Here is a 27,948-nt window from a genome sequence, read left to right as displayed (position 1 = left end):
GCTCTGTGGTAGGATAATGTGGAGTGATGTACACAAGAAAGGCTGCCTCAACTCGCCAAAGCCTGCGAGTCATATTACACCAAAGGGCATGAAAAATAGATTTTCAAAATGTTAACAAAGGTCAAGCAGTCTTGGATGAGTCTGTTGACTAAAAAGTTGACACGAGGTCTTTTCATTAGAGCAACTTTACGTCATCTCTATTAATGGCTTACATGTGGACGGGGGGTGAGATTTAATATTCTATTAAAGAGCAAATTTGCCAAAACCCAAATCCGTGTGAAGTTTGACCTCTGACCTCTGGCTGATCTTTGGTGGCAGGTGATGTCACCACCCGTAGAGAACAACAGGTGGTGACATCACCTGCCACCAAAGACTAGGCACCCTACTTTTCACCATTAGAGGTCAAACTTCACACGGATTTAGGTTTTGGCTTTAGTTACAATCTGATTAATAATAATATTTGCTAATCCCTTCCAAATTGAAGGTACACTGCTGAATTGCTAAGGGTGGATTTAAATATAACCTTTTACAGACAAGTGACAAAAAATAATTTAATTTATTATAATGAGAACCATGTGCAGTCAAACTGTCAAATTACGAGCAATTTTGTATAGTGCACCTTTAAAGGTACACTATAAGGGTTGATTTACAGTAAGTGAGGACATACAGACTCAATTTAAAAAAAAAATGCAGCATGAGCACATGTTGAGCCTATATGGTTCTCATTTTTGGCTTAACTTACTGATAAGTGACCCTTTTTGTCAGCTGAAACTAAAAAAAAATCCTCCCTTATTTTGCATAGTGCGCCTTGAAATTTTGTTTGTCCCTTTCAGAAATCTATTATATGAACATATCCCAGAGACATGTATGAATCAAACAATATATGTGTATAATTCATATATGTGCATGTATGAACACAATAAGGAAACATTACTTATATGGGTGTTTAATGTGTTCCTAAATGCCATATCAAAATCAGAATACTTTATTGATCCCCCAGGTATGGAAACCCCCTCACATTTCTGCATAGGGTATAAAAGGAGCAGTATAAGCTATCGATAATAGAGCAGAAACAGCCAACAGCCATCTAAATGCTTCAACCGACGACTTCCTTTGGTTGGAAAGTCTTTCTCACGCATGTTCATGCACTGAACACATTTCTGAGGAAGCCAAAACTCTTCTCAGCATTTATTCACATTACCTCCTTCAGTGCAAGTAAACACGCTTGACTAGATCAATTTATTTAGAATTCGTTAAACAGTTCATTTGGACTCTTCGGGGTGAAAGTCAGTCACTTGGGGTTTTGTGCATGTATCCCTAGCCTTGTGTCAGCATGGCTGGCAGGCTTTGGCTTTCTGAGATAGAAAGAGTCGTGGCTGTGACTCCAGTGCAGTAGTTCAGTGCCTATACTAAATGTGAGGTAGTGCCTCGACTATGAATTCTATTCTATAATAAACTATTTTGACTTGCTGTCTGATTCCATATATCCTGTGTGCCTTTATTTTTGCCTGACTCCAGCCCATGCTCATCATCTTCCTCAAGGAGGGGGGTGCAAGAAAGAGGAGAGAGAGAGAGAGAGAAGGTGAAGGAGGCGAGAAAGTGGAGGGGTGTGCGTGGTGTGTGCGTGTGTGTGAGAGGAGAAGATAGCTGAAGAGAGATAATGACAGGAAACAGCGTACCGGGTGTCTATTTCCATGTGTCTATTTCCCTGCCTCTCTCCACAGAGGTATATCGGCGGCTGTCATCAGAAAAAATGTCACCCAATCCATAATAGATGAAGCCGACATCAAAACCCACTTCAAACGTGGCGTGTGGATGGAGCGCTCCTACTGTATAGAAAAGAAAAGGTGAGAGAGAGAGAGGGAGGGAGGGAGCGAGAGAGAGAGAAAGAGTGGGAATGAGTATTTCCTTTTCACAGTGATAATGACTGGATGTGCGCTTCCATGCTCGGCTGTTCCTCAAATGAATCGCCTCTCTTATTCACACCTCCCGAAGAAAGCAGCAGATAGAATGAGTGTCACAAAGGGGGAGGCTGCAGGAGACACCAGCTGTAATCACACTTATGCAAACACTCACATAATGAACTTTTATAATGTTTTTCATGTGTTTTGGTGATCAGAAGCCAGTCACAACCCAACATGTTCAATAAGCAAGTCATTTGTTGCAGCCACCAATGAATACTGACCTGGAACACATGCTTTACACACACACACACACACACACACACACACACACACACACACACACACACATACATCAACAAAACTACTTGATTGAGGTCAGGAAACGGTCATGGTTAAGGTTTGAGAGGGACTTGTCTTCCTGGTTAGGGTTAGGAAAAGTTCATGCTTAAAGGAATACGCCTATTCCGACACAAAATTTCCTTTTATCCAACTTACCCAGACAGAGAAAAGATGTTCAATACCATTTTCACCTCTGTATGTCCAGAAGTTTGGTTCATATAGGTAGCATTTCATGTTAGCTTAGCATAAAGACTTGAAGTCTATGGGAGTTGTTAGCCAACTGGAAGTGCTCAAAAAAATTTATTTTTTCAGCTCAAGGTGAAAAAATAAACCATAAAGCAACTCGGAAGCTGTCTTATTTACACAGTGTATGTGTATTTGATATAAACATATTGGAATTAAAAAGAAAAAAAACTGGTTTGAAGAGAAGTTAGATGGTGGAACTGAAACCATATCCCTCCATCTATCACAGTGATGTGCTGAAAGTATAGCAAGATCCTACACAAATTACAAAATAACTTTCGACTTTTTTTTTTTTTTTTTTTTTTTTTTTTTAAATTTTAATTCCAAGAAATGCACACAATCCACTGTGTAAATAAGACAGCTTTGGAGTTGCTATAAGGTTTATATTTTCATTTTGACTGAGCTAGGCTAATGATTCCCATAGACTTCAAGTCTTTATGCTAAGCTAACACAAAATGCTACCCATATGATAGATGGACATACAGAGGTGAAAATGGTATCAAACATCTTGTCTCAGTTTAAGTAAGTAAGTCAGAAAGGGTTTTTTTTGCCCAAAACATTAGAGTATTCCTTTTAAGGTTATAGGAAACATTAGCTAAAGTTTGCTAAGATTAGATAGCTAGTATTAGCAACCTAAAAACAAACACCACTGTCAGGGGAATCAAACTCGGGTCTTATCAATAAAAGTCCTGTTCTGTTGACTTTCCACCACCCACCTGTGCTCCCACACCTGCAACCCGACCTCTGATTAAACACATCGCCCACACAGTCACTCACTTTGAAGCGCTTTATTTTTACTTATGCACTCATAACCATAAATCATATATAGGATGAACAATTGGCAGTCATTGATGGAGAAATTTGTTGTGTGTAGTGGATCATTTTGAACAGGTATGATAATATTTTGTTGTATATTCACACAAGTGCAAGTATATTCCTTATAATGCATGACCGAAAATAAACTATCCATTCATTCATTCATTCATATATAACTGTATTTAGCAGAATTGATTCACACAGTGAAGCAGAGAGAAAATTAAAATGAGCTTGATTGATTCACACACACACACACACGCACACACACACACACACACACACACACACACACACACACAAATACTTAAACCTGCACTGGTGGGTACCCGAAGTTGTTTACAGAACCACCAGAGGTTTTTTAACTTTAAAACATAACCATTTGTTGTAATAATTTGCCGAAGGACAATCTCGGAGTGAGATGGGAGGGAAAGGAAGACACTAAGAAGCACTAATTTAGAAGAAAAACAGGATATTGGGTACAATAACAGAGGGAGACAGCGAGCCAGTGTAAAAAAAGAGACATTCATTAACCTCATTAAAGAACACTGACTGTATAAAACAGCACACAGTGCGGCCCTTTATTCCCCAGCCAATCTGATTACTGGGCTGACAGCTTCGGGTGACAGTGACACGGCAGAGGGGAGAGAGAAGCACCCCCGCAGAGGCACTGAACCATTGTTACACCTAATTGATTTTAAGGGCAAAGCAATTAAACTGATGAACACGGCTTCTTCCATCAGCTGACATGTGAGATGTAATGAAAATGAGAGGAAGCATCTCTGAAGCGGCTCTTGTGATAGCTCGGGTTAGATGTGGCGACAGGCCTGTTAAGACGTGCACGCCGTCAGTGGAAGCTGTACAGTACTGATTTAGAAACAATTACGGCTGATAATGCCAGCCCCTCCACCACACTTGTAGTCCCAGGTGTCTGGTCGCACATATTCAGAATGATCACACTCCAATTATCGGACGTAATGGATTAACACTTGAATTTGAAGACAAGCATGTTGTGGAGCAGGTGTGAGCGCTGATTTGGATCTCAACATGGCAGTCAGGGCAAAGTGGAAAAATGATTGCAGCACAGAAAAGTTGGAATTCAGGCTTTGGGAAATCACGCCACATTTAACTGCACCCGTCTACCGTATTTCGTCTGGGTTACAAATGTGGTTTTAAAGGTTCACGAACAAGAATAATGAGGGCTGTCTTCCATGGGACGGATGCACACTGATTTTTGATATCTGTCTGGTGCTGGAAGGGCTACTGCTTCTCTATTATGAGTGTCATTTTATTTGCCTGTCCAGGCGGAAAAGTAGATAAACACCAGGAAATTATGAGTTCGGGTCTCATCGTGCGCATATGGGCAGGGTGAGAAACTCCTCCAAGCATGACACACTATTATTCTATTCCTGCAATGCACATCACCATGACATTATTTGTTATAGTACATCTCAGCAGAACAAATGATGGCCATTATGTGTTGCTTATTCTGGAATAAATACAAGCAGGAACCAGAAAAAGAGTCTGTTTGCAAAAACATACATCTCCTGTTGCATTTATTTCTATAAGTTTTTTTTTCCAGGTAATATGAAAAAAAAATCGGAAATAGCAGGCGAACGCAGATGATTTTTTATTTTTATCAGTAAAGTCATAACAGTCTATTAGCCTCCTCTAATATATTAAAGTTGGTGCATTTTCTCACACACTCCTAATTAATCCTAATTAAAGGAAACGCTCACCCAAAATAAATTAAAATATATATATATATATATTTATATCTATATCCCCACTTCCTCCTAGTGCAATCTATCCATCTGGATTGTTTTTGTATGATTTGATGAGGTTTCCAGTTTGCCTCCCTTCACCCCAATACAGTGAGGATGGATAGGTGTTGTTTTGTTTTGTGGAGCTCAAACCATCAAAAATTGATATGTGAAAAACTCAGCAGCAACAGCTCTTTCCAAAAACAATGACACTGATACACACAATCCAGAGGCCTGGGGGCCAAGAGTTTGTTTTGGGGCCGATTTCCTGCTGAGGAACACCTGCAAAATGTATCTGCCCTGAATTTGTTCGCTGCTCTTTGGGCGAACGGTTCCTTTAATGAACCTTAAAAGGCTTGGGACAAACATACAAGAGCAAACAAGGGCAAATTACAGTATGTTATATACATTTACATATTTAATTGGCCCTTTTATAAGGGATGACAATTCACCATTCATGTACTGATGTTGTCTTATTACCCCATAACAATGCTAACAAGCCACACTTTCTCTCATTCATTAGTTCATTCATTCATACATTCATAATTCTCCCCCAAACAAAAAGATATAGATGAATTGCATTGCTTTACATATTAAGATGATGAGAAAAGGCTTTAGGCTGGGCAGAGCACCGAAATTTGTTTTCCATAGAGCTAATATATAAAAAAAATCTTAATAAATTACTTATTTTAATAACCTGTACGTACTTATGTATATTGATTAAATATTTGCCACCTTAAATAGTTATGTTTAGTTAACTCCTAATTTTTTGTTTTTGCTATTTTCTAACTCTTTTCTGTCCTCGTCCATCTGCAATCCACCTGACTTCAGGTGGGGCGCCTACTGCTCCCCCCCAACACGGGCAACAATACCTTGAACTCTGCAGGTCCTGCAAAAGAAACCTTTCAAAACACAGTTTCTCCTCGTTCTTGCTGTGGTGTCTGCGGTGTGTTTTGAGTTTTTGCTGCTGGGAACATGGAGATGACTAATACAGGAGCCCTGCAGAGCCCGGCTGTTCATTTATAGAATGAGCTGCCACATGCTGCCCTCCTCTTCTCTGCCTGGTCGACTGCGTCTCCATTAGTGGGATGGGAGTTCAATTGATTTGGAAGTTCCTTTGAATTCCACCCGCTCTCATTATCTCTGACTTCCTAGCTTTTTCTTTGCGTTGTCCACTTCAAATCAGCCTTGTTGGGGAAATGAACGACCAGGCCACTGAAATTCAGAAAAGTGACGTGAGGCAGGGTTTTAAACAACTGGCTGGCAGCGTCTTCATCACACAAATCAATGTGTGGTCACTGATTTTTTTTATGAAAACCATTTTCAAAACATGTGGCCCTTTTACATCGCATGGTATCTGCTCAACATGACTCAACTCTACTTACTTTTTCTTTTTCCATTGGGCAAAAGTTGGGGATAGTACCTGGTACCTGTTACTATTTTTGGCACCACCTCAGTGACAACTCATGGTTCCCTCCCTGCTCAGTTCATGTCATTGAAAGCAGTTATGTGTTTCTGCCCCCTACTGGTTTAACCTTGCATCTGCAAAACACTAAACAATATCAATATCAACATCAATTCTCTCTCTCTCTTTCTCTCTATCTCTATCTCTTTCTATGTGTGTGTGTGTGTGTGTGTGTGTGTGTGTGTGTGTGTGTCCAAGAGGGTTAGACTGATGTATCAGACTGCTGAAATGCTGAAAAGTTTTTTAAGTTGATAATGGCATTTTATAATTATCCTCCTCCAGAAGGGGATTTCTTCCTGATCACAACTGGTAGACCTCTATGTCTTCTTCTTATTATTATTCCTCAGATTTAGAGATATTGAATAGTGACACAAATTGTGAGCTATTAGCACAATATTCGTGCTGACACCATCCTACAATAACCACTGCTCAGTGTGTTTTAATCAGCTGCTTGGTATTACTTCTTCAGCGTGTAGCAATGCCTGATTAATCAATCGAGTTCCCACCACAAGACAAAATGAAGCTCATCCAGTCCTAGGTAAAAAACTGTAACCCAATAAGTTTTTTGTGGGTGAAACTCATTAACATGATCAACTAGAGCCATGACCGGCCATGTTTTGGACCCTGAGGTGGAAGTGAGTCGACCTCTGTAGCACTCAGAAATCTGAAAATAATTTTTTTGGTTAATCCGCTGAGTATCTATGAGCCATTTTGGCCCCCTCTGATGTGGCCTCCAGTATAAATGTCACTGTCTTGTGGGACAACACCGTTGCGTGTGTATGGGGCCACTGAGGGTTATATTCCATGCACACTGTGACATTTGAGACCCTGGACACAGAGGTGGCTGCTGGTGAGAATGCCCTTTACCTTTCTATTCAGTTTGATAAAAAGGATAATAATAATTGTCTATTCATAATGTAAATTTCACACATTTTACGTGTGCAGATGTTTTTTTTTTTTCCTTCATGAGAGCTCAATTAAAGACAGCGTGACATAGATGATTTCCTGAGCAAACATCTAGAAGCTGAGGCACTGAGAGTGTGAGATCAATATTTCCTGCCTAGATGGCAGATTTGGTTTCAGAGACATAACTCAGGGGCTTGTGGCTTTATTTCTTGCTAAACAGGCTCTTCTAGCAAACTAGTGGTTGATTTCAGTTGCGCCTAATCTCTGATCACTTCACTGATAAACCTGCAAGACTGTTTCAAGCCACTGACTCCATACGTTGTAAACATCGAACACATTTTGATTAATATTCTGTAAAATTTGGCCGCACAGAGTGAGAAAAACAACAAATTGCAGGGGACGAATGCATAAACATCCAAAAGCTTTTTGGGCCTTGCATGATTTGACTCAAGAGCAGTTGAGGTTAAACACAAATTATTCACCTCATTTTAACAAGAGTTGACAGAAAGAGAATTTTCATTAGATAAATTTGTCTGGGCTCAGCACCAGTAGTAGGGAAAAATCACTGAGGGGCCACCTCTAATGAGCGATAGGGCGCCGTCTCAATAGTATAATCAGAGTGAAGCTGACAGAAAAATCCATAGCACTGCGCCTGAGCAGGCTGTGCAGCACAAACACGGTGTGAACCTTGTTATTTGTCTGATATAGTCAGAGCCTTCACTTCAATTTCAGAAGAAACAAAAAACAAACAAAAAAAAAATTGATAACAGGATGTGCTTTTGTTCATAATCACCTGATGACTTGGTCTCCTCTGAATCCCACCCTCCACTTAGAGCTACAGCACTCTTGTGTAGCTCAACCCGTGTGTAAAGGTATAGGCTAGTGCTTTGCTTTGAATGATGACAACAATAATAATAGCAATAATAATAATGATAACAACAATAATTATAACAACAATAGTGCAATAATAATATTAATAATAATTATAATAAAAGCAAAGCAACATTTATTTATACAGAGCAGTAGACCCATATTTGATAAGATGTAGTCTAAGGGATAAGATTTAGTTATTCCATAATTTTTGTTATTCTATATACTTTATCATGGCAGATTAACAGTGAAGAATGTGAAACCTATGGATAGAATAGTCATTCTTATACATTCTCTAATTGGGCTAATATCAAGCCAATGAAATAATAGTGAAATAAAAAATACAAAATCAAAATATTGCCCATTTTTCTGAGGACCCCCCCCAGAACCTCCTCCAGGACCCCCGAGTGTTCCCAGAACCCAGATTGAGAACCACTGCTGTAGAGCACTTAAATAAAAGATAAAAGATAAATAAAAGCCTGAGCAATGAGGAAAAATGTGAACAACACAGTAAATAAATGAAGAAAACAAGTGAACAAGCAGGGGGCAAATGCACAAAATGCCTGCAAACAAAACAACATATCAAGCATGGTTCAAATGAAAGCATATCTTAAAAAAAAAACAGTATGTTTTCATGTTTGAAAGCAGGTTTTCAAAAGAAGATTGACAATAGATAATTCAAGTCTCCCATGAGCAAAGCCTCTGCATGTGTTATCAGAGTTAGTCGAGTTAGTCATCTTCCCCCTCCTCACGGCGTGCTGTGGCGTCACAGTTCAGATAAATAAACTTAATATGTGTGTTTTGAGTAGACACTCTATTTTCATGTCTGTTTCCCAGATTTCATGTTTTTTTTTTTTTTTTTTTTTTTTTTTGGTACTTATGAGTCTAGCTTAAGTTTCTTTTCAGGTGCAAACAGGAGAAAAACTAAACTTCAAAGTGCAAAAAAAAAAAAAAAAAAAAAAAAAACTCCATGCGCACTGCTCCACTATACACCGTACTTTGTTTTGCAGAGCTTTCAGCCCCAGGCAAACAATAAAACAGAGAGACAGAAAAACTCAGCAAAATAATTTGTGGTGTATACTGTGAAGCAGTGTGCCTTTTCCTTTGTGCTTTGGTTGCTTTTGGTCCATGCAAAATAAATTTGTCACTCCAATTATTGTGCAAATACCCTGACCAATTTGACAGGAAATTTTACTTATACTGAGTTATATATGTACGTATTTATTTGTTTATTTATTTGTTTGCTTGTGTGTTTGTTTGTTGTTTAATATTTGTCACTAATAATATGATTACCAACATTACATTACATTACAACAAAATGCTCTACTGTACAAATCAAATTTCTAACATACTATAATTAAATGTCAGATTCATCAACCTGAACCTCCTGCACTGAAAAACTTTTGGATGCTATATTTTATTTCAAGGTCAAAACATCCTTCGGAATTGCAATTGAAAATTAGCAACTATGTAATTACTAATTATGTTTGCGAATTCGGTGGCTCTGGAAGGCTGTACTGAAGTTAAAAGTTTTTCTAATGTCACAGCTACAGTGGAGGATTGTCTTTGATCGGCGGCTGAAAGCAAGTCGCTCGTCAGCTCAGGAAGAGCGGTCTCTCCATCTCTAAAGCTCTGAAGCCACACTGAAATATGAGTTAAAACCATAGCTGCACAGAACAGTCACAAATGGGTTACCAATTGTTCCAAAACCATGCGCCGGAGTAGATTATTGGTTATTGTTTAGTTAAAAAAGAAAGAAAGAAAGAAAAAAGAAAGAAAAGTAAGTAAGTAAGTAAAATTTATTTATATAGCACTTTTCACAGAGAGAACTCACAAAGTGCTTTACAAGTTAAAAATACAAAAAGAAAGAAAGAAAGAAAGAAAGAAAGAAAGAAAGAAAGAAAGAATAACTATATATATATTTAAAAAAAAAAAAAAAAGGGCCAAGGATTTCATGAACTAGGTCTATTAATAGATAGTTGTTAAGGTACAGGGACAAACCATTTTAAAAAAATCCATTAGTATTGTAATGAGTCAGAATATCAAGGGCAGCAGAATTATTGGAAAATACTGAAGACAATAATTCCTCACATTTCTCAGTGAGCGGTTTAAGCATCTACATATCTAGAACATAAGCAAACATATTATAAGTGCAAAAAGAGCAGATACAAAACACACTGTCTAATACAAAAAAGGGAAAAAAGCCTTCATTAAAGTGGCTAATGTGTGGCAAGATTTAAAAAAGCACTAACAATGATAAATGACAAGTTTGAATGTCATCCTTGCACAGGTGCCATAAACAAATGTATGTTTTATTTGACTGAGACATCGGTGAAAAAAAATGGCCACCTGAATGATCACAAATGATTACAGGGCTCAAATCCTCAAATGAAAGCATCAAATCCTGTGTGCTGATTTGTTCAGCTAACTTCATTTTTCAACATTTATTTTTCAGTACGGTTTTAGAAGTATCATCACATTTTTTCATACACTCAGCCCAGCCTTGAATTTTCCTTTAATGAAGTTTAATTTTCTAAACTTTGCCCAGAGAAGTCAGATTGAGAACATCGGCCCCCTTTTTAGCGAGCGCCCGGCTTCACATTCACTCAGTGCCGTGCTCAAGGGTGTGAGATGACTCCTCCTCACCTCCGTCATTCAGATTATAGCATGCCGATGGTCTAGATTTGGCTATGTGCAACAGCTTTCAGAAGGCTCAGACCACAAAGCCGCAGCCCTACGCAGCTCTAACTGTGACATATGTCAGTTTGCACCTGAAACCACAGCCCACATCCAGCCGACGTTCATGACTAAAATCTGACCCTAATGCCGCCCCCCCACACACTTTGCTTCACGGAAAAATATTCAACTGCATCAAGGTATTTCACATTGGTATTTAACATTCTCAGTCCCCAACATTTCCAATGCCCAAATGTGGGCTTTAAAAAAAAAAATAAATAAATAATAATAAAAAAAAAAATAATAATAATAATAAAAAAAGAGGAGAGAGAGAGATTTACCATTTGATGTAGATGTTGCAGTATATTAAAAGGCCTTTATTTTGGTTTCAAATACTTTATTGAATTGTGGCATTATAATAATGGTTTATCTTTTTCCACAGTAAGTTCATATTGTGAGTTGTGTTCCCATATTCTGCATAAATTAACAGTCTCCAAAATGAGTGAATGCAGTAAAACTATTATTATAGTTTTACTGCATTATAGAATTATATTGCATTATGAACAGTAACATCAGTATGTGCAATTAAAAATGCAATATAAATATTGATTGTGCACAGTGTGTAGAAACACAGTCATGTGTTGTTGTTTTTTTTTCTTCCCAGTTAAATTAATGCAGATCATTTTTCAAGTTGTCTTGAACTACAGATATTGTCATATGTGTCCACATTCAAAAAAGAGTGTTTACCACATCATGACACTGTTTTACATCACCAAATCATTTCCTTATTTCACCAGATGGCATTTCAATCATAAAATATTAAATACAGATAGTCATCAACTTTTTGAGTGTTGCATCATTCACCTGTGCTTCATATGTTTTAGGGCGGACTGCAGTATTAAGTGTATAAAAAGTATTATAATTCACAGCATCCCCACCAGGTAAAAGTAGAAGTGAGGGGAAATACACAGGAAAACAGGTCAGTCACAGCTTATATTCATATGTGATGGAAAAACCAGAGAGCTAAGATGAACCTAGAGAACATCCTCCAGCTTATAAAGCCCTGCACATTACTGCCCTGCCTTACTCTCTGATGAGCTGCTGTGACGATGTGGTCTCTCCTGCTGCTCCTCTTCTTGGTACCGCCTGACTTGGTGGCCCAGCAAGGCAAGTTGAAGCTACTCTTTCCACATGTATCTGTTTCTGATTAATGGCAAATTTGCAGTGATTTGATTGCAAATGTTAAGTCAAAAGAAAATTCATGTTACAAACCACAAGTTAAAAGTTGCATTTCATGGAAAACTGTAAAGACTCACTTGCATCTGTTTTGGTTGACGTGACAGTATATTAACAGAGAAACAAAAGCTGTGGAGGATATTTGTTGCCAGAAATGTAAAGGTTCCATGAGTGAAATAATAATGAATTGTACATTAATTTTAATTCTCAAGAGCCTTGACAAGGTCTTGTGCTTGAATAACACACTGACAATTATAAATTATTAAAGCTAGTAAAGCTTTGCTTTAATTCTTTCATCAGATGTTCCAGATATATTCATCTGTACACAAGGCAATTTCTCGAATTTTGTTTCTTTATTATACTGTAGTTATTGTAGTGTATTGATGTGGAAGGGTTTCACTGCCACATACTGTAGCAACACACCATCAAAATATCGACATGAAGAGGCGTTGGCCCTCTAGAGTCAACTGGCAAAAGATGTGGACTGATTTTGAGTCTACATGGTACTCAACATGGGACCCAAGATGAGGGCCATGCTTTAGCCCACTGTCAGCCTGACTCAGTGTAAAATAATGCGCTTTTGCCATGTTTTTTTCTAGTTCAGTTTTGCAGAGAGCACTTTTAAACTGACAGGCAAGCTTATTTACAGAGACAATTGTCTGTAATGGTAGAAAACAAAATGCAAAGAGTAATATTAACTTTTGTCATTTGCTCCCAAGTGATGCCAAATCTGCTATGAGGTGCACGTTGTTGCCAGGTTGATTTGTGTACGACTTGCAGGTTCTGTGCAAACAATGTATGACAGAAAGTTAAGGTGCACATGTACAAGATGTGCATTTATAGGAATCGTGCATGATTACCCAGGTCAAACATGATGAACTTAAAGTATTCCTTGGTTTAACATGACATGTAAGCAGGAGACAGACTGATCCTGCGGGACGGTGAGAACCCGTGCGAGGGCTACATTGAAGTATTCCACGACAATGAATGGGGCATTGTTGGGAGCAATAAATGGCGTCCGGAGAACTCAGAAGTGGTGTGCAAGAGCATCGGCTGCGGCGCGGCCATAGAAACCGTCAACATACTAAAGCCCCAAAACGACCTCCCTGCCTTGCTCGACGATGTGGTCTGCGATGGGACCGAGGACCAGCTGTGGAACTGCAACTGTTGCTGGGAAAGCAAGACATCAAGGGGAAGGGTTTACCTCAAGGATACTGTGAAATGGATCACATGTTCTGGTACGGCTGCACTTTCATTTTAGCAATGTGTAACAAGGGGAATGCAGGTAATTTCTTTATTTTTGTTATTTTTGCCATTACTAACAAATATAAATTTACAAGCATAAAAATCAAATTTTTAGTGGCAGCAGGAGCAGTATTAGTAGTGATTACAGTTATGCTATCTCTAACAATTATTTTTTTGTCTAAAGCTTACTAATACTTCCTCTAATACTAGTGCTAGAAACAATAATGATTTTGTGGTAGATTTATATTTTCCATAGCTCACTGTGACCATAACTGCTATCTGTTCTTATTCCAGTAGATAAAATTGACTTCAAACTGGATGACTTTCCATGCGCTGGAGCTATCCAGTACACCAAACGTTCAGATGGGATCACCACTGAAGGCTACGTGTGTCTTGACAGGGACGGTAAGACCTCACCTCACTTTTACACTGTCTGATGTTCTAGCAGAGCTAATGACAGATCTCTGTGTTCTGAGCATCAATCCTGTGATTTCGCAGGTTTGGTCGAGGTGCATGGGTTCAAAAGTCAAAGACAAAAAGAATCTAAGAAGAATTAAGAGAACAAGCTGCAAAGTAAACCAAAAAGGTGCCAAATGGTGCAGAAAAGGACGGGACATTTACTGATATAAAGTGCAAAAGTGAAAGCCAATGATTTCTTCAGAGCAAATTCAAGAAATGTAGCAAACAAATTACATGGATTTCTGAAAAGTCCAAGGACTGCAGTGTTTGAGGTTAAAAAAAAAAAAAAAAAAATCCATGTGGCTGCAGTTCACCCTGTCACCCGCTCTTCTCGTCTGAAAGCAGTGAAAGTCATATTCATATATTAAGTATGTCAGTTGAACTGGTCATTTTGTTGAGTTTGTTCTATACTGATGATCCTACCAGTCATTACACTTAATCATGTTTGCAGTTTAGGGGCTGCTGACAGACAGCTGATGTTACATTCAATGTTCATGTCAGTGCTCCAGAAATGTTTGGGTTTTACCTGAAAACACACCACACTCCTTTATCAAGTCCTTAATTTCAAGAAGGAACCCTGTAAAATCACATGATTTAAGAAAAAAGTTCTCGACAAAATGAAGGTGGATTTCAGGGGTATCTCCATCTGCGGGTTAATAAAGGGGCGAACAAGGCTTCCTTGACATCCATTAATACAGCATTACAGGGATAATTAAAATGCTATCATAAATGCCTTAACAGTGCGGTAAAATGAAGACATGAATTCATTTTTTTTTCTTATGTTTTAAGTGGAAAAACATATAGCATGCATCAAATTAAGGAAAAAAATAATATCTTTTGATTTACTGTTTCCGGAATCAAGAAAGGGACGCATTAAAGTGACTTGAAGGGAACTTTTTAGGTGCATTTTATAGTGCTAGTTCAAAACTTCTTACATATCTTTCCTCTGTATTTTATTTTATTTTATTATGTTTTGATATGAAAAAAAAACACATTTTATTATTATTTCAGTAAGGAGTATTATATCTTATATTATTTTATTTTATTTTTTTATGTTTTGATAGGGTTCAATTAAAAAAAAACACTTTTTAAAAAAAATACATTATTTCAGGGACATGTAAAATTAATGAGTATTTTTTTTATTTCACTTAATTTTTTTATGTTTTGATAGGGTATTATTATTATTATTATTATTATTATTGTTATTATTGCTATCATTACTATTATTAGTAGTAGTGGTAATATATTAGTATAGGTACAATGTTGTCATACTTGAAATTACTTTTATACCAGATGTGGAAACCCTTGATGTACCTATTACAACTCAAAATGAAATATTTTCTCTGCATATTTCTTCTGGAATAAAGCCAAAGATGAAGCTCAACGCGTGTGCAACATGCTGAACTGCGGTAACCTCACAGAGATCTCTCCCCCTGAAATGATGACACCAAGATCAGCAGCCCTCGAAACCAAAAAGCTCAAGTGTACAGGCACCGAGCAGCATCTCTGGCAGTGTGCAGTCAGAGATACCTGCAAAAACCCAACTTACATCAAATGCCAGAGTAATGTTTTTTCTGAAACTAATAATAACACTTATTAGCCTGTTATATAAGTGTCTACTTAGGATTTTACTGAATACATTCACACATTCAGTGTGGCGCATACAAACCAGGCTTCTTATGTCTCACTCACACACATGCAAACACACAAACAGGATGTCACTAACCTCACACCAAAGTTGGAACACGTCAGTGGATTGAGATTAACTTATTACTGATGCTGAATCTTCTCAGAACATCGCAACCTGCGGCTCCAGGGAGGAGACAACCTCTGTGCTGGGAACCTGGAGATGGAATTCAAGGAGAGAAATGATACCTGGGAAAAAGTTTCCTGCGAAAACATAACTGCTGATCTGTGGTGCAGACAGATGCACTGCGGGACCCCCGTCAACCACAGCTGTGCCGAAGGCCAGGTGTCTCTGAATTGCTCAGGTAACACAACTTGTTTACATCCAACTGCATCATTTTCATGGCAGCCCTCACATTATTTTCCCAAATTAGAGCATTTCATTCATTATAAACTGGCTCGTTCTTTGATTAATTCTGAGAAAGGACACCAAAAGAGCTCCATTTATTATCAATGGCCACCTGTTCCAGATTAATTTCCCCATGTTGAACTGTGTGAAATCAGGACTGACTGAACAAATATCGTTTTTTCTGCCTTTTTTTTTTTTTTTTAAACAGACACAGTCAATGTAACTCTGGTGCACAATAAGGAACCAAACCAATGTCACGGTGAAGTACATATTGGAGTGAATGGCGTTCTTCACCCTGTGTGCGACTCAGACTGGGATGAAAATGACGGGAAGGTAGTCTGCAGGGAGCGGGGCTGTGGGAAGGTGAGCTTTCATTATCTCTCATGACCGTCCCACCAGTGTCAAGCCTCCACAGCAGTAGTAACCTGTGGTAACACATTACAGCACGGTACAGAAAAATCCCAAGTGACACCCAGGATCAAGGAACAAATCAGCAAATTGGTATTATGTAGTGGGTCAGTTACATGAAACCAGACTGTCAGATACCATGTTAACAAGCCAGCCTGCTTCCTAGCAATACATATTAAAGATATTACAAAGATATTACAAGAATGGTAAGATATCATGAAATAGTGAAGCATGGCCAGAAACCCTACAGCTATAACCTTTAATTTGCTACATATCTAGTCTGAAGTGGACCCCACGCCACAAGCCATGGCTTGTGACAGTTTCTAACCTCAACAAAAAACACTGTTGGGGTGAAAGGGACCTGCTGTAAAACTGTCACAAAGCCATGCAGTAGGAAAATATATTCCTCAAAAAAAATGAAAAACAGCAAAGACATCGCACTTAAATGCGGAGGGGATTATTTCGACAGTTAAATCATTCGAAAGCTTTGAGCTACAGGATGTCATATATGTGCCATTTTAAATTTTCAGCAGTCTTTTGTGTTTTCTGTGAATGAATGACTGATGTTTCACAAATGCTTTCCTCTAGCTGATTTATGTAAAAAAATCAACAAAGCCTCAAAGACCTGCAATACTTGACAACGTGAAGTGCACAGGCAATGAGACCTCTTTGTGGCACTGCAACGCCAAATATAACAGCAAAGGTGTCTCATGTGTTTCCACTGCCTATGTTGTGTGTGCAGGTAAGAAGAGATTTGCAGCATCATGCTGTGGTGCAACATTCTCTTTCCCCCAGCAACTTTTGTTATTTATACTGAATTTATGTACAGTTTGTACATATCGTATTATTTTATGGTTTGTGCCTGAAACTGGTGGTGTGACTGGTTTGTAATTTTCGTATTATGTTTAAAAATATTTTGCTGTCATTGTTCAGAAAGTCTGCAAGTGAAGTTGGTTGATGGTCCAGGAAAATGTGCTGGCAGACTGGAGATAAAGCACGAAGGCCAGTGGCAACAGGTTGACGAAACCGGGTGGGAGGATCACTATTACGATACGGTCTGCAGACACCTGGGGTGTGGAAAAGCAAGAAATTCCACCATGGAGGAAAAATTCAGCCTTAGTTCAAGTACAGAAAAGACATTTCTGGATCAAGTTGTGTGCACACCAGGCGCTGACAAAATATGGGACTGTGTCACAAGTCAAACAAAACTCCAGGAAAAAAAACAGGCAACAGCAAAAACAATAATCTGCGAAAGTGAGTTTCTCTGTCTGTCTGTCTAGGCAACTGTCTTTCTCTTGGTCTGCTTCACTGTCTCACATCTTGATCAATCTTCATTTTCAAATACGTGTATCTGTGAAAAAGAGATTAGAGATGTGTGCTATAATTCACTCTGCTGCAACATTTCTCAGGGTGTTGAGGAAACTGTAAGCAACTGAGAAAAAAAAATATCCTTGTTTCTTGCAGTTTAGGAAACTATAGCAGAGACTCTACTAAAATCAAATGCTTCACTGATTTCATTGTCAGCTATGAAATGAGATGACTGATGAAATATCAGAGTAGAAAATAAGAATACACAGAAAACAGTAATACAATTTTGGAAAACTGCTGAGCTACATTATTGAAATTATTAAGAACCTGTGGTGTTAGATACCGAAATCAATCGTTTATCCATTTCCTTTCAAATGATTAATTGCATTAAAAAAAAAATCCAGAATTACCTTTAGGTCTACCTATAAAGGTATCATCTCATCTCACTGTTTTCACAACTTCACTGAAAAAAAAAGCAATTCAACCATCAAACCAGCACATTTTACATCATATGTTGTATTTCAAAGTGGCTGAGGATTTTTCCACCTTGTACATGTGGGGAAAATTTTCAGTAAATCATTTCAACCATGTTTCTTTTTCTGTCTCTTGCTCTGTCTCTCTTTGACGATCCCCGTCAGACCACAAGGTGCTGTTTCTGAGGGGAAGCAGGTCCTGCTCTGGCACGGTGGGCATCGAGAAAGGGGACATCAGCTACTGGCTCTCAGGGTCCAACAAGACATGGACGCGTGAGATGGCCGACATGGTGTGTCGACAGATGCACTGTGGGACTGCCACTGACGTTACCTCCATCAGCCATAATGACAATACGGAAAATCTCGGGATAAAGACTTACCAGTGCAACTCGACGCATGAAAATCTCTTTGACTGTGTAGAAAATGAAGGACCATCCAACGACAGTATTGCCCACGTGACATGCTCAAGTAATGTGAAACAATGATAATTTGGGGATTTTTGCTGTTTAGTTGCATCCTTGCTTCCCCACCGAATTAGCTGCGGCAGTAAAACAAACTAAAAAGCTCGGTTAGATCTTGTGTTTAAACCCCGTCACCAGAATAAAATGTTGCCATTTTACATTTCTGCAAAGCAATAAATGCTCTGAAATGTCAACGTTTCTGAACCAAAAATATGTTGGATATCAACATTTAGACTTATGGCCACTGCTCGCCTTAGCTCGGTACCCACTTTGGCCACTTTTAACTGCTTTGTTAGCTTCACTAGCTTCACCAAAACTACATGGTTGAAATTAGGAAAAGGTCATAGTTAACGTTACGAAACATTTGCTGACATTTGCTCATTTCATACTACACTACATATAAATCATAACATTTCATGACATTTTAACGTGCCATCTCAGCATATCCTTATTGCTTGCAGAAGTGTAATTTTTTTTTTTTTTTTTTCTGGTGACTGGGCTGTGTGTTTATGTCACACAGTGGTCTAACATGAGTGTAGTCATCACAGTAAAGGTAAAAATATGCAGTTCAAATATAATAGGCCTATTTCAAACTGTAATACTTAAATATTTTATTCTATCATTGATGAAACTGCATCTTTTGAATGGGATGCTTCTTTTGTGGGGACAGTATGTTTCACTTTTCTTTTTTGCCTTTACTGAGCCTCATGATCACTCTTCCTATTTGGTGTTTGATTTACCCAACAGGTGAAACAACAGTGGCCCTGACAAATCAGTGCTGGGGAGAAGTGAACGTGACCGTGGAGGGGAAAAGTGGCGGTGTGTGTGCAGACACCTGGTCAAACAGAATGTTTGAGATGCTGTGTGAAAACCCAAAGAAGTGTGGGAGTAAAATCGTGGAGGTCGACCCCCCAGACAGCAAAAGGAAGATGATCATCAAGAGTTTTCACACTACAAAGCACACCAAACGCCTGTATGAGAGCAACCTCGTCCTCAGTGACAACAGTGACTTCCACTGTGTTAAAAAGCAAGTTTATGTTGTTTGCTCAGGTAACATTCATACTATACATTCATTTCTAGACTTGTGTATGCTTGCTATTTTGTGGCAAAATTCAATATTTATAAATGTGACCATTTCCATGCCCAGTGATTCAGTGTGTCGTCCTGGGATTTGGATCATATGCCACTACAACTCCCCAAGGAGACCAAAATACTGAAATTATTGCTCTAATCATAATACGATACATAATATTAACAATAAACTGTTAGTATAAACAAAACCGTCACTCCTGCCTTAGATTTGTGTGATCAGAATTCATTATTTGACATCACTTAGTTGCAGTTTTGCAGCAATATTGAGGCTGCAAGAAAGTAAATAATAAGCTCCTATAAAGTTTTAATTTCACTGTCATTGTTCGATGCAGGTAGTGTTAAGACCAAATTCAGCGACTCCAGAGACCACTGCTCCGGAAATCTTATGATGACCATTGAAAACCAGGAGCGCCTGGTGTGTGAAGAGGCTCTTAAAGACACCAATGTCCAAAACGTTATCTGTAGACAACTGGGCTGCGGAAAGGCTGACGCAGTTCTCAGTTTCTTCGGACCAATTCCAGGTGGAAATAAGCGTGTGACCGAAATAACCTGTGATGCATCCAGCAAGTCATTAGCAAAATGTAGTATGAAATCCAAGAGCAGCACTTGCACTCCTGTAGGCCTCAAGTGCTCTGGTAGGTGCTTTGTTCTGATCCCACAACGGTTACCCTCAAAGTTTCCCTTGTTTTTTTGCCAGCTCCCTTGGTTTTTTAGTATGCATTGCTTACTTTGTCCTGTGTTTTTTGTTGTAATCTTTGCTGCTGTTTGTGATATTGGTATTGTTAATATTGATGTTGAATTAAGACTGATTCGTGCTCCGTTTTGTGTTCACGGTGTTCACGGTACAACTGGCATGGCATGGTGTCGGCCAACAGCAGGCACTTCAGCCAGTCGTCATCTGTTTATCCAACGCGACCTCCATGAAGAAGAAGAAACAGTAGTCTTTATTGTTTCACTCACCTTTCAGCACAGTTTTAGCACAATGTCTTAAAGGCAAAAAACATGTCCCATATATGGAAAATGTGAGAAATATCCTTTTCATGAGCACAGCTACAGACATTTGCTGTAAAGGCATGTCTTTTTCTGCACTGACAAAGGCCTGCTGCTGAAATACATTTGTTTCTTTGTCTGTGCCTATGCATTAAAACATACAGAATATTTATTATTCACACAGTAGTGTGGACAGTTTCTTTTTTTTTTGGAAACTATGCACAAGAACTTCACCTCTCACTAACTCTAATCCTAACTTTGCTTATTAACTCTGTCGTGTTTTGTGAATCTTACTATCACTGATGTTTCTCGTCTTAGGCTGGCAGAGGATGGAAATGAAGCTGGAGGACAAGGCCTGTAAGGGAGATGTGTTTGTTCGCAGTGCGGCAGGCCTCGCTGGTGTTTCCAGTGAAGGCTGGACAGAAAAAGAGGGCAAGATGCTCTGTGAGAACCTGGGCTGTGGCAGCTACAGAAACTTTTTGAGCACGAATGTGAAGACTTCCACTTTGACAGCCTTCAACTGCACAGATGCCAAAGGAGAGAAAAGAAACATATGGGAGTGTCAGCAAAAAAAGACAGGGAACAAGCAGCTCAGTGTCACCTGTGATGGTAAAACAGGTTATCCCTACACATTACACTTCAGTATTGGCTCTGCTGCAGTAATGCCTAAATGGCTACGACGAGACTAGGAAGAGAAAGATAGCTGAGAAGCCTGCTGTGGTGTGGGTGTAGGCCAGATGTTTCCAAAGTGGGAGGCTCCAGACAGATGCAGGAGAGGATCAGAGTTTTATTAGTTATCAAAGAGAACCATGCTTTACAATAGCCTGAATACCTGTCATTTGGTTAAGGAGATGGCTCGCAGATAGTTCTGGGGAGTTTTATGAACCTAGAGTCAGTCTTTTCATTTATTTGCATGCAGTTTGAAGTTATCCCAAAAAGCTGCAAGATGCCATAGACATCCAGGAATTGAGCTAAGCTAAGGGTGACACATTTTTTGAAGCCTGGTCCACAGTCTCAGCTTTTGAAAACCCCTGGTGTGGGTAAACTATTTTAGGGGGTAAAAGTGAATCCTTTATTTTTATACTCTACTTGATTTTTTTTTTTTTTTGATCATTTTCTTCATTGATTTTTGATTGATTTCTTATTGTTTTCCTCACTAGGTGAACCCCAGGTCGCCCTATCAAAAGGGTGTTCCGGTGAGGTGCTAATCAACGGCAGAAAGGTGTGTAACAGACAGTGGAACATCAATTATTCACAGATAGTGTGTAAACAGCTGGAGTGTGGCAACGCCCACAATGTTACGGTGGCCAGTGGCTCCACAGAAGTACCTGTTCCAGATTTGACGCACGTGAGCTGTCTGGAACATGAAGACACACTCGGACAGTGCAAGACAGTCACTGGAGAGTGTAGTGGACAGCCAGTGTCTGTTTACTGTGACGGTGAGTGCTGAGACCTGTTGGGCATGCCAACATGTACACAATCAACCTTTAACCTCCCATCAGTAGGTTGGTTATAACAACTGGCAGCTGAGCTTTGTTCAAACCTACAGAAATTGATTTCAAATTCCAGATCGCAAAGATACCAAACAGGCCCTACAGTAAAATGTGGATAAAATGATGCACAAGACATAGAGATATTTTCTATGTAATGTAATGCTGCAGCCATAACATTACATAAAGTAAAGGGGATGTCTCAACTAACTTAAAAGCTGCTTAAAGGGAAATTCAAGGAGAAAATCAGAGTTCAAATATGCAGGCTTTACGAAATCACATATTCTTTATGTTATTTTAAATGGACTAAATGGTTTCACAGCCAGGTGAACATTTTTCTACTACTTAGAACTGTTAGTAGAATTTTAGAATTGCTCTTTCTTTCTTTCTTTCTTTCTTTCTTTCTTTCTTTCTTTCTTTCTTTCTTTCTTTCTGCCTCATGCACAAAGTCTCTTGCAATGTACACTTCAGTTGTATGAAATTTTGCATATAGGATTTTAATGCGCCTACACATTTGGATGTAACACACAAACAAATTTGACAGCAGTGTGTTGACGGTGTTGCTCTATTAATTTATTTATTAGTGCTTTTTGAGAACTCTTGAAATTGAAATTTCACTCCAAGGTTAGTTGTAAGTCATTTGTTTCACTACGTTTCTTTTCTCTGCAGATACCAGTAAAATGAATGATCAATGAAAAATCATTTGTGCTCTTATCCTCTGAACTCTGTTTTCCAAACTGTAAGAGGAAAAGGCTGAAATGTCTTTATTTTTCACAGACGCTGTTGAGTTGAGAACGACAGAAACTTGTGGAGGCCAGATTCGGCTCCTTCATCGAGGTCAATTGGAATCGGTGTGTCCCCTAAATCAAAATTTTGACCTCAGCGATTTTGAGGACATTCTGTGCCAGAAGCTCAACTGTGGCAGTGGTTTGGATAAAAAAGTGACAAAACATTATGGGGATCAATACACAAACAAGGTAAACTCTTGTGCTCCCCATTTGCTCTGTTTTAAAGTGAATGTCTTACCCTCTTACGCTCTCTGTTTTCCTCCGCTTTTCTCTGTATCATGCTGTGTAATGAACAACTGTACTACTCATATTTTTAGTTGCTGAACAAATCTTTCTACTATGTGGCATGACTGAATAATAATAATAATATTAAAAAAAACGATTGTGAAGACAAGTTTCATTGCGATTTCAGTTGGACATGAAAATGTCGCTGATTTACACAAGAGGCCCCCAGGATCTCAAGTGCTATATCGATGAAGTTCCTTGTAAGAACCGCAAACCAGCGGAGATCTACTGTGAAGGTAACCAAAAGGATTAACCCTCTCTAAATCAGTAAGACTGGCGTTTACGATCATCGACATCGTCAAGTCTTGTTCGGAAAAGGCAATGTCTCATGTTTTCACATTGCTAATCTTTCAAATTTCAGACTATATTCCTCCTCCAGAACGTCCAGTTGGCTCCCCTGTCAAACTGATAGTGGGTGTTTCCCTCGGAGCCTTTTTTCTGATTTTGGTGATTTTGCTCGTTTTCGTTTTGCAAAGACGCTTCGCCAGGAAGGTCAGACGTGAGTACACCAATCCATGACCGTCTCTTTGGCTGGAAGTGTAAAAGAAGTAATTTTGTGACAAATGACAACTTGTGTTCAGTGCTTGAATATGAAACCCCTTTAGTAACTGCACTTTTGCAGCTTTCATTTTGATAGCTGATCATTTTATTACTTATTTACAAATATATTATTAAATCCACACTTCAAAACTCAAACATGCAGTCATTTCACATAGACTCACTTCACATGCCCCCCACCCCAACACACACACACACACACGCACACACACACACACACACACACACACACACACACACACACACACACACACACACACACACACACACACCTATAATGTTCAAAATGTAATGGCTCCCTTTAACCACAAGAGGACAGTCTTTCTGCAGACTGACAAATTTGATTCACTGTGAACATTTTCAGATTGTGTGTGTGTGTGTGTGTGTGTGTGTGTGTGTGTGTTTATTCTGCATGGATTTTTTATTTTGTTATTTTCCATATTATTTTATTTATTTATTTTTTCATTTTTTGCCTTCTACTACTATGAGCACATATGTTGTTGTGATAGTGCTCTAGTGAGAATAAATCCACTCTTTTGTTGTATGTTTAGCCTGGAGTCAAATGTGGATATTAGTACATTTCTGTTGTCCCTTTTATCTAGCAAAATATTCAGCTGACATTGAGGATTTAGAGGATGCTGAGATGCCTGAGAGGAGACGCCTCAGTGACAGGGGTGAGTATCAAAATAAACAACATCTACAACTTTTTCATTTGTTTGTTTGTTTTTGTTGATTGTGAAACACAAGTCTCCGGTGATATTCAGTCACGTGGTGAGAGTTAATGCTCCATCACCAATATTTTGTTTTTGATGCTCTTCCGGTGCTGTGTAAAAACAAGTTACAGTTCGTTCCCAAAAGGATCTCAGTCACTGATATTATGTACACAATAGGAAATCAAATGCAGGCATGTTCTCAGTTAAAAACAAAACAAAACAAAACAAACAAACAAACAAACAAACAAACGGTTTAGTATGTCAAATATTTATGTCTGTCTTTCCAAACTGGATTGATTCTGATTTTGCTGTTTTCATATTCTGTGGAATAATATACAAGAATTTGAGCCACATTGCTGGGGAAATTGTCTGTGGTACATTTTTGCTGTATCTTCTTAACTGTTTTGCCGCTGTTTTCCATACAGGATCAGAAAGAGCAGTTGTCAAAGAGTATGACACGAGGAGCGCTTCCTCTGTGTATGACGATATCGATGAAGGTGATGAGACCGCATATTCCCCCCTGAGAATGGGACAACAGCCTGACGCTGCTGAGCCAGGAGCCAACAATAATGCCCCTGGTCAAAGTGCAGGCAAGCTTTGAGCCACTCTATTAACTCCTCTCATGCACAGCAGAATGGTAAAACTTAGTAGAAAGTCCTGCTTTACAAGCAGAAATAACTCAAATTCAAACACTGAGCATTCCCTACATTCTCACTCTCACAACAGCTTTAAGTGCATGTAATAGTAAAAAAAAAAAAAAAAAAAAAAAAAAAAAAAGCACCACCCATAGAAACTTAATCATATAATCCAAGCATAAAAATGTCAATATGCTAGACTGGTTGATTGACAGGTGATCTCTGGGAAATGCAACTCAAAAAGCACCACAGCAGTGAGAGATGTAGCCTTAAACCACAAGAACATCAAACACAGAACTTATATGAAAAATGAAGAGATGGAAGCTCCACCTTACAATAACCTAAACATACACACACACACACACACACACACACACATATATATATATATGTGTGTGTGTGTATGTGTATATGTATATATATATATATATATATATATATATTTAAATCTGTTTTTTTTTTCCCACTAAACAGAGGACATAACTTACGAAGTAGACATGGCTGCAGATGGTTATGATGACATCGGGGTGGAGGGTGAAGTTGAAGTCCATGATGTCCCCAACACCAAACCTGAAAATAGCCGAGAGTTGCCACCAGTGCCTGGGGAAGAGGACTACATGGAGCCTGATCTGGACAGGTGAGTCCAACTTTGGTTGAACACCAAATTGAAACAAGACCTAAGAGGTTTTTCAAATGGAAAACCCCAACTCTTAAACTCAGTTAATTTTTCACTCTGGTAAAAAGATATGTTGCAGAATAAACATAATCTGTATATAACTGTAACAACTACATATGATTGTACTTTATTAATTGTTCAAAGTGTTGGCCTGTAATGAATTCACTGGGGAAAATGTGTGTCTCTTTCTCTTTAGACATTTAAAATTGGAGTGAGAACCCTGCAAAGGACTTCAATCAAAAAGTGAAGTTGCAACTTCTTTTCTATACAGAAATGCCATTTTTTAATGGCTACTGCCTGGTATTAATACATTTTATTTTTTTTTTAAATTTTGTATCTTTTATATAATGTTCAAATATGCTTGGGTTCAATAGTGCCAGCCTGTTGACATCAGCACTTATATTCTGCTCTTGTGTGTGAATTCACATCAATGTAATTTTTGATTATTCAGCATATTTTTAAAAGGTATTTTACAAGGAATTTATAAGAACGCATGCATGATGTTGTATCATTATAATAATATTTTATGAAATATAAGGATGGCATCCCTCAAAGTGTATTTGTATAGCATAAGCTGACAGTGCTACCCTTTAAAAAAACAGAAGGCAAAAGGAAAGGAAATGAAAGGAAGGGAAAATATCACTTATATGTTAAATGATGCTTTATGCTGCTCTATGTCTCTGACATCAACATATTACCTAAAGGCCTTTTACCACCTGCTTTGATTTTATGTTCTTTTTTTTTTTTTTTTTTTTTTTTTTGCTTAAGCTGTAGCTATCCATTATTTTTACTGTCATTATTTGAATTGGTTTGTATGAGTTTTTTTTTTTTTTTTTTTTTTTTTTTTTTATCAAAAAAGCTTACAAAATGACTTTACCTGATAAAAGTCTTATTATCAAATTCATGTTTATTGTGTAGGCTAAATTGTATACATACATTTAAGATTATTAAAGTAGCTTTTAGATATCTGGCTGTTATATTTCGGTGCTTTTCTCTTCTGCTTTTTCAGATGGCATTGCTCCCCTGTGTACCATGGGTGTACAAGACAATAGAAACTCCACGAAATTAGACATTTTAGCAGTAAAAGATCGTGATGTTACACATGCAAGTACAATACTTCAATCTCGATCTCAATCTCAATCATATAACTCAAACATTAACCTTTGATTACGAAAAAAAAAGTCAATTTATATCAGTGTTTCTCTCATCATTCACAAGTCCATCAGATGAAAAAAAAAAAAAAAAAAAAAACTCAGTCTCTCCAGTTGCGTAACAAACCTTCCTCAGGGACTACTGGACTTTGGGAATTGCTCTGATGTTGAGTATCAAACTGTATGTTTGTTGCCAAATATAGTTTGATACACAGCACAATGAGCCACTTCCAGCACAAAACCCAGAAGATGTCGACAAATTGTGGTGATGATTCACGATTTCTTGAAACCCCCTGCTCCCTCCCTGAGTCTTCAACTCTACCATGCCCACAGGTGGGTTTGTCATTGCTGGCTGGCCGAACTGTGTTCAAGCCCACAGTACTGTATTTTAAATTCTAGTGGACATGTGAGTTTTCCAAAGATGCCAAATATGTCCAGCTGAATTACAGAGGAATGTGTAAAAAAAAAAAATGCTGCACAAGAAATTTATATTTTTTATTCAATGTACTGGTGCAGCCATAAAACATGACATCTTGGGTTTGAATATTTCACTCAGTGTAGGTGTGATGCAGCTTTACAACCAGCAGATACAGCAAATGTACACAATATGTACGTTCATTGTGCAATACGGGTGGAAAACCCTTCTTCTGATGCTGTAGGGGAAGTTCCATGGCTTCAAGGGGAAAAAGCCGAAGGAGTTAAATGCGACCATGCAATTAAATGTGCCTTGTTTGTTTCCTTTTTTAGGGTGTGATTTTTGCAATACCAAACAAAGCCAAGCAGTACTCCAGCTTCAAGAAATTAAACAAACAAACAAACAAAAAAAAAAAAAACAAAAAAAAAAAGAAAAAGAAAATTCAAATCCAAATATTTCAGCTCTGCTCAAAACACTTAGAGTACAATTTCATGACCTTGCATTTTAAAATTCTTTATAGGCACTCAAACTTTCCCCCCAGTGGTCAGGAC

The 27,948-nt window shown here is 38.4% G+C and overlaps 1 protein-coding gene across 1 annotated transcript; it reads left to right on the top strand.

Annotated features, from left to right (window-relative positions):
- Positions 1–12,088: 12,088 nt before the first annotated feature.
- On the top strand, positions 12,089–26,545 carry LOC115361449 (scavenger receptor cysteine-rich type 1 protein M160). Its single transcript, XM_030054819.1, has 20 exons — positions 12,089–12,146; positions 13,133–13,453; positions 13,758–13,865; positions 15,287–15,481; positions 15,713–15,910; positions 16,163–16,317; positions 16,951–17,104; positions 17,296–17,616; positions 18,309–18,611; positions 19,352–19,654; positions 20,029–20,331; positions 21,005–21,295; positions 21,847–22,125; positions 22,954–23,153; positions 23,377–23,485; positions 23,611–23,748; positions 24,410–24,481; positions 24,946–25,110; positions 25,630–25,792; positions 26,028–26,545. Exons 1-20 carry the CDS (start codon positions 12,089–12,091, stop codon positions 26,044–26,046), a joined length of 3,855 nt encoding a protein of 1,284 aa, XP_029910679.1. The 3' UTR covers positions 26,047–26,545.
- The last annotated feature ends 1,403 nt before the right edge of the window (positions 26,546–27,948 follow it).

This window comes from Myripristis murdjan, chromosome 7, assembly GCF_902150065.1.
Source record: "Myripristis murdjan chromosome 7, fMyrMur1.1, whole genome shotgun sequence".
In the NCBI taxonomy this organism is placed as follows: Eukaryota; Metazoa; Chordata; class Actinopteri; order Holocentriformes; family Holocentridae; genus Myripristis; species Myripristis murdjan.
This window is presented reverse-complemented; position numbering and strand designations above follow the sequence as displayed.

Bases quoted from the DNA above. Each gene is read 5' to 3' on its own strand.
- LOC115361449 (XM_030054819.1), top strand. From the start codon at position 12,089: ATGTGGTCTCTCCTGCTGCTCCTCTTCTTGGTACCGCCTGACTTGGTG. The intron at 15,911-16,162 runs GTAACACAACTT...TTTTTTAAACAG, and splicing joins GGTGTCTCTGAATTGCTCAG to ACACAGTCAATGTAACTCTG. The intron at 22,126-22,953 runs GTGAGTGCTGAG...TATTTTTCACAG, and splicing joins AGTGTCTGTTTACTGTGACG to ACGCTGTTGAGTTGAGAACG.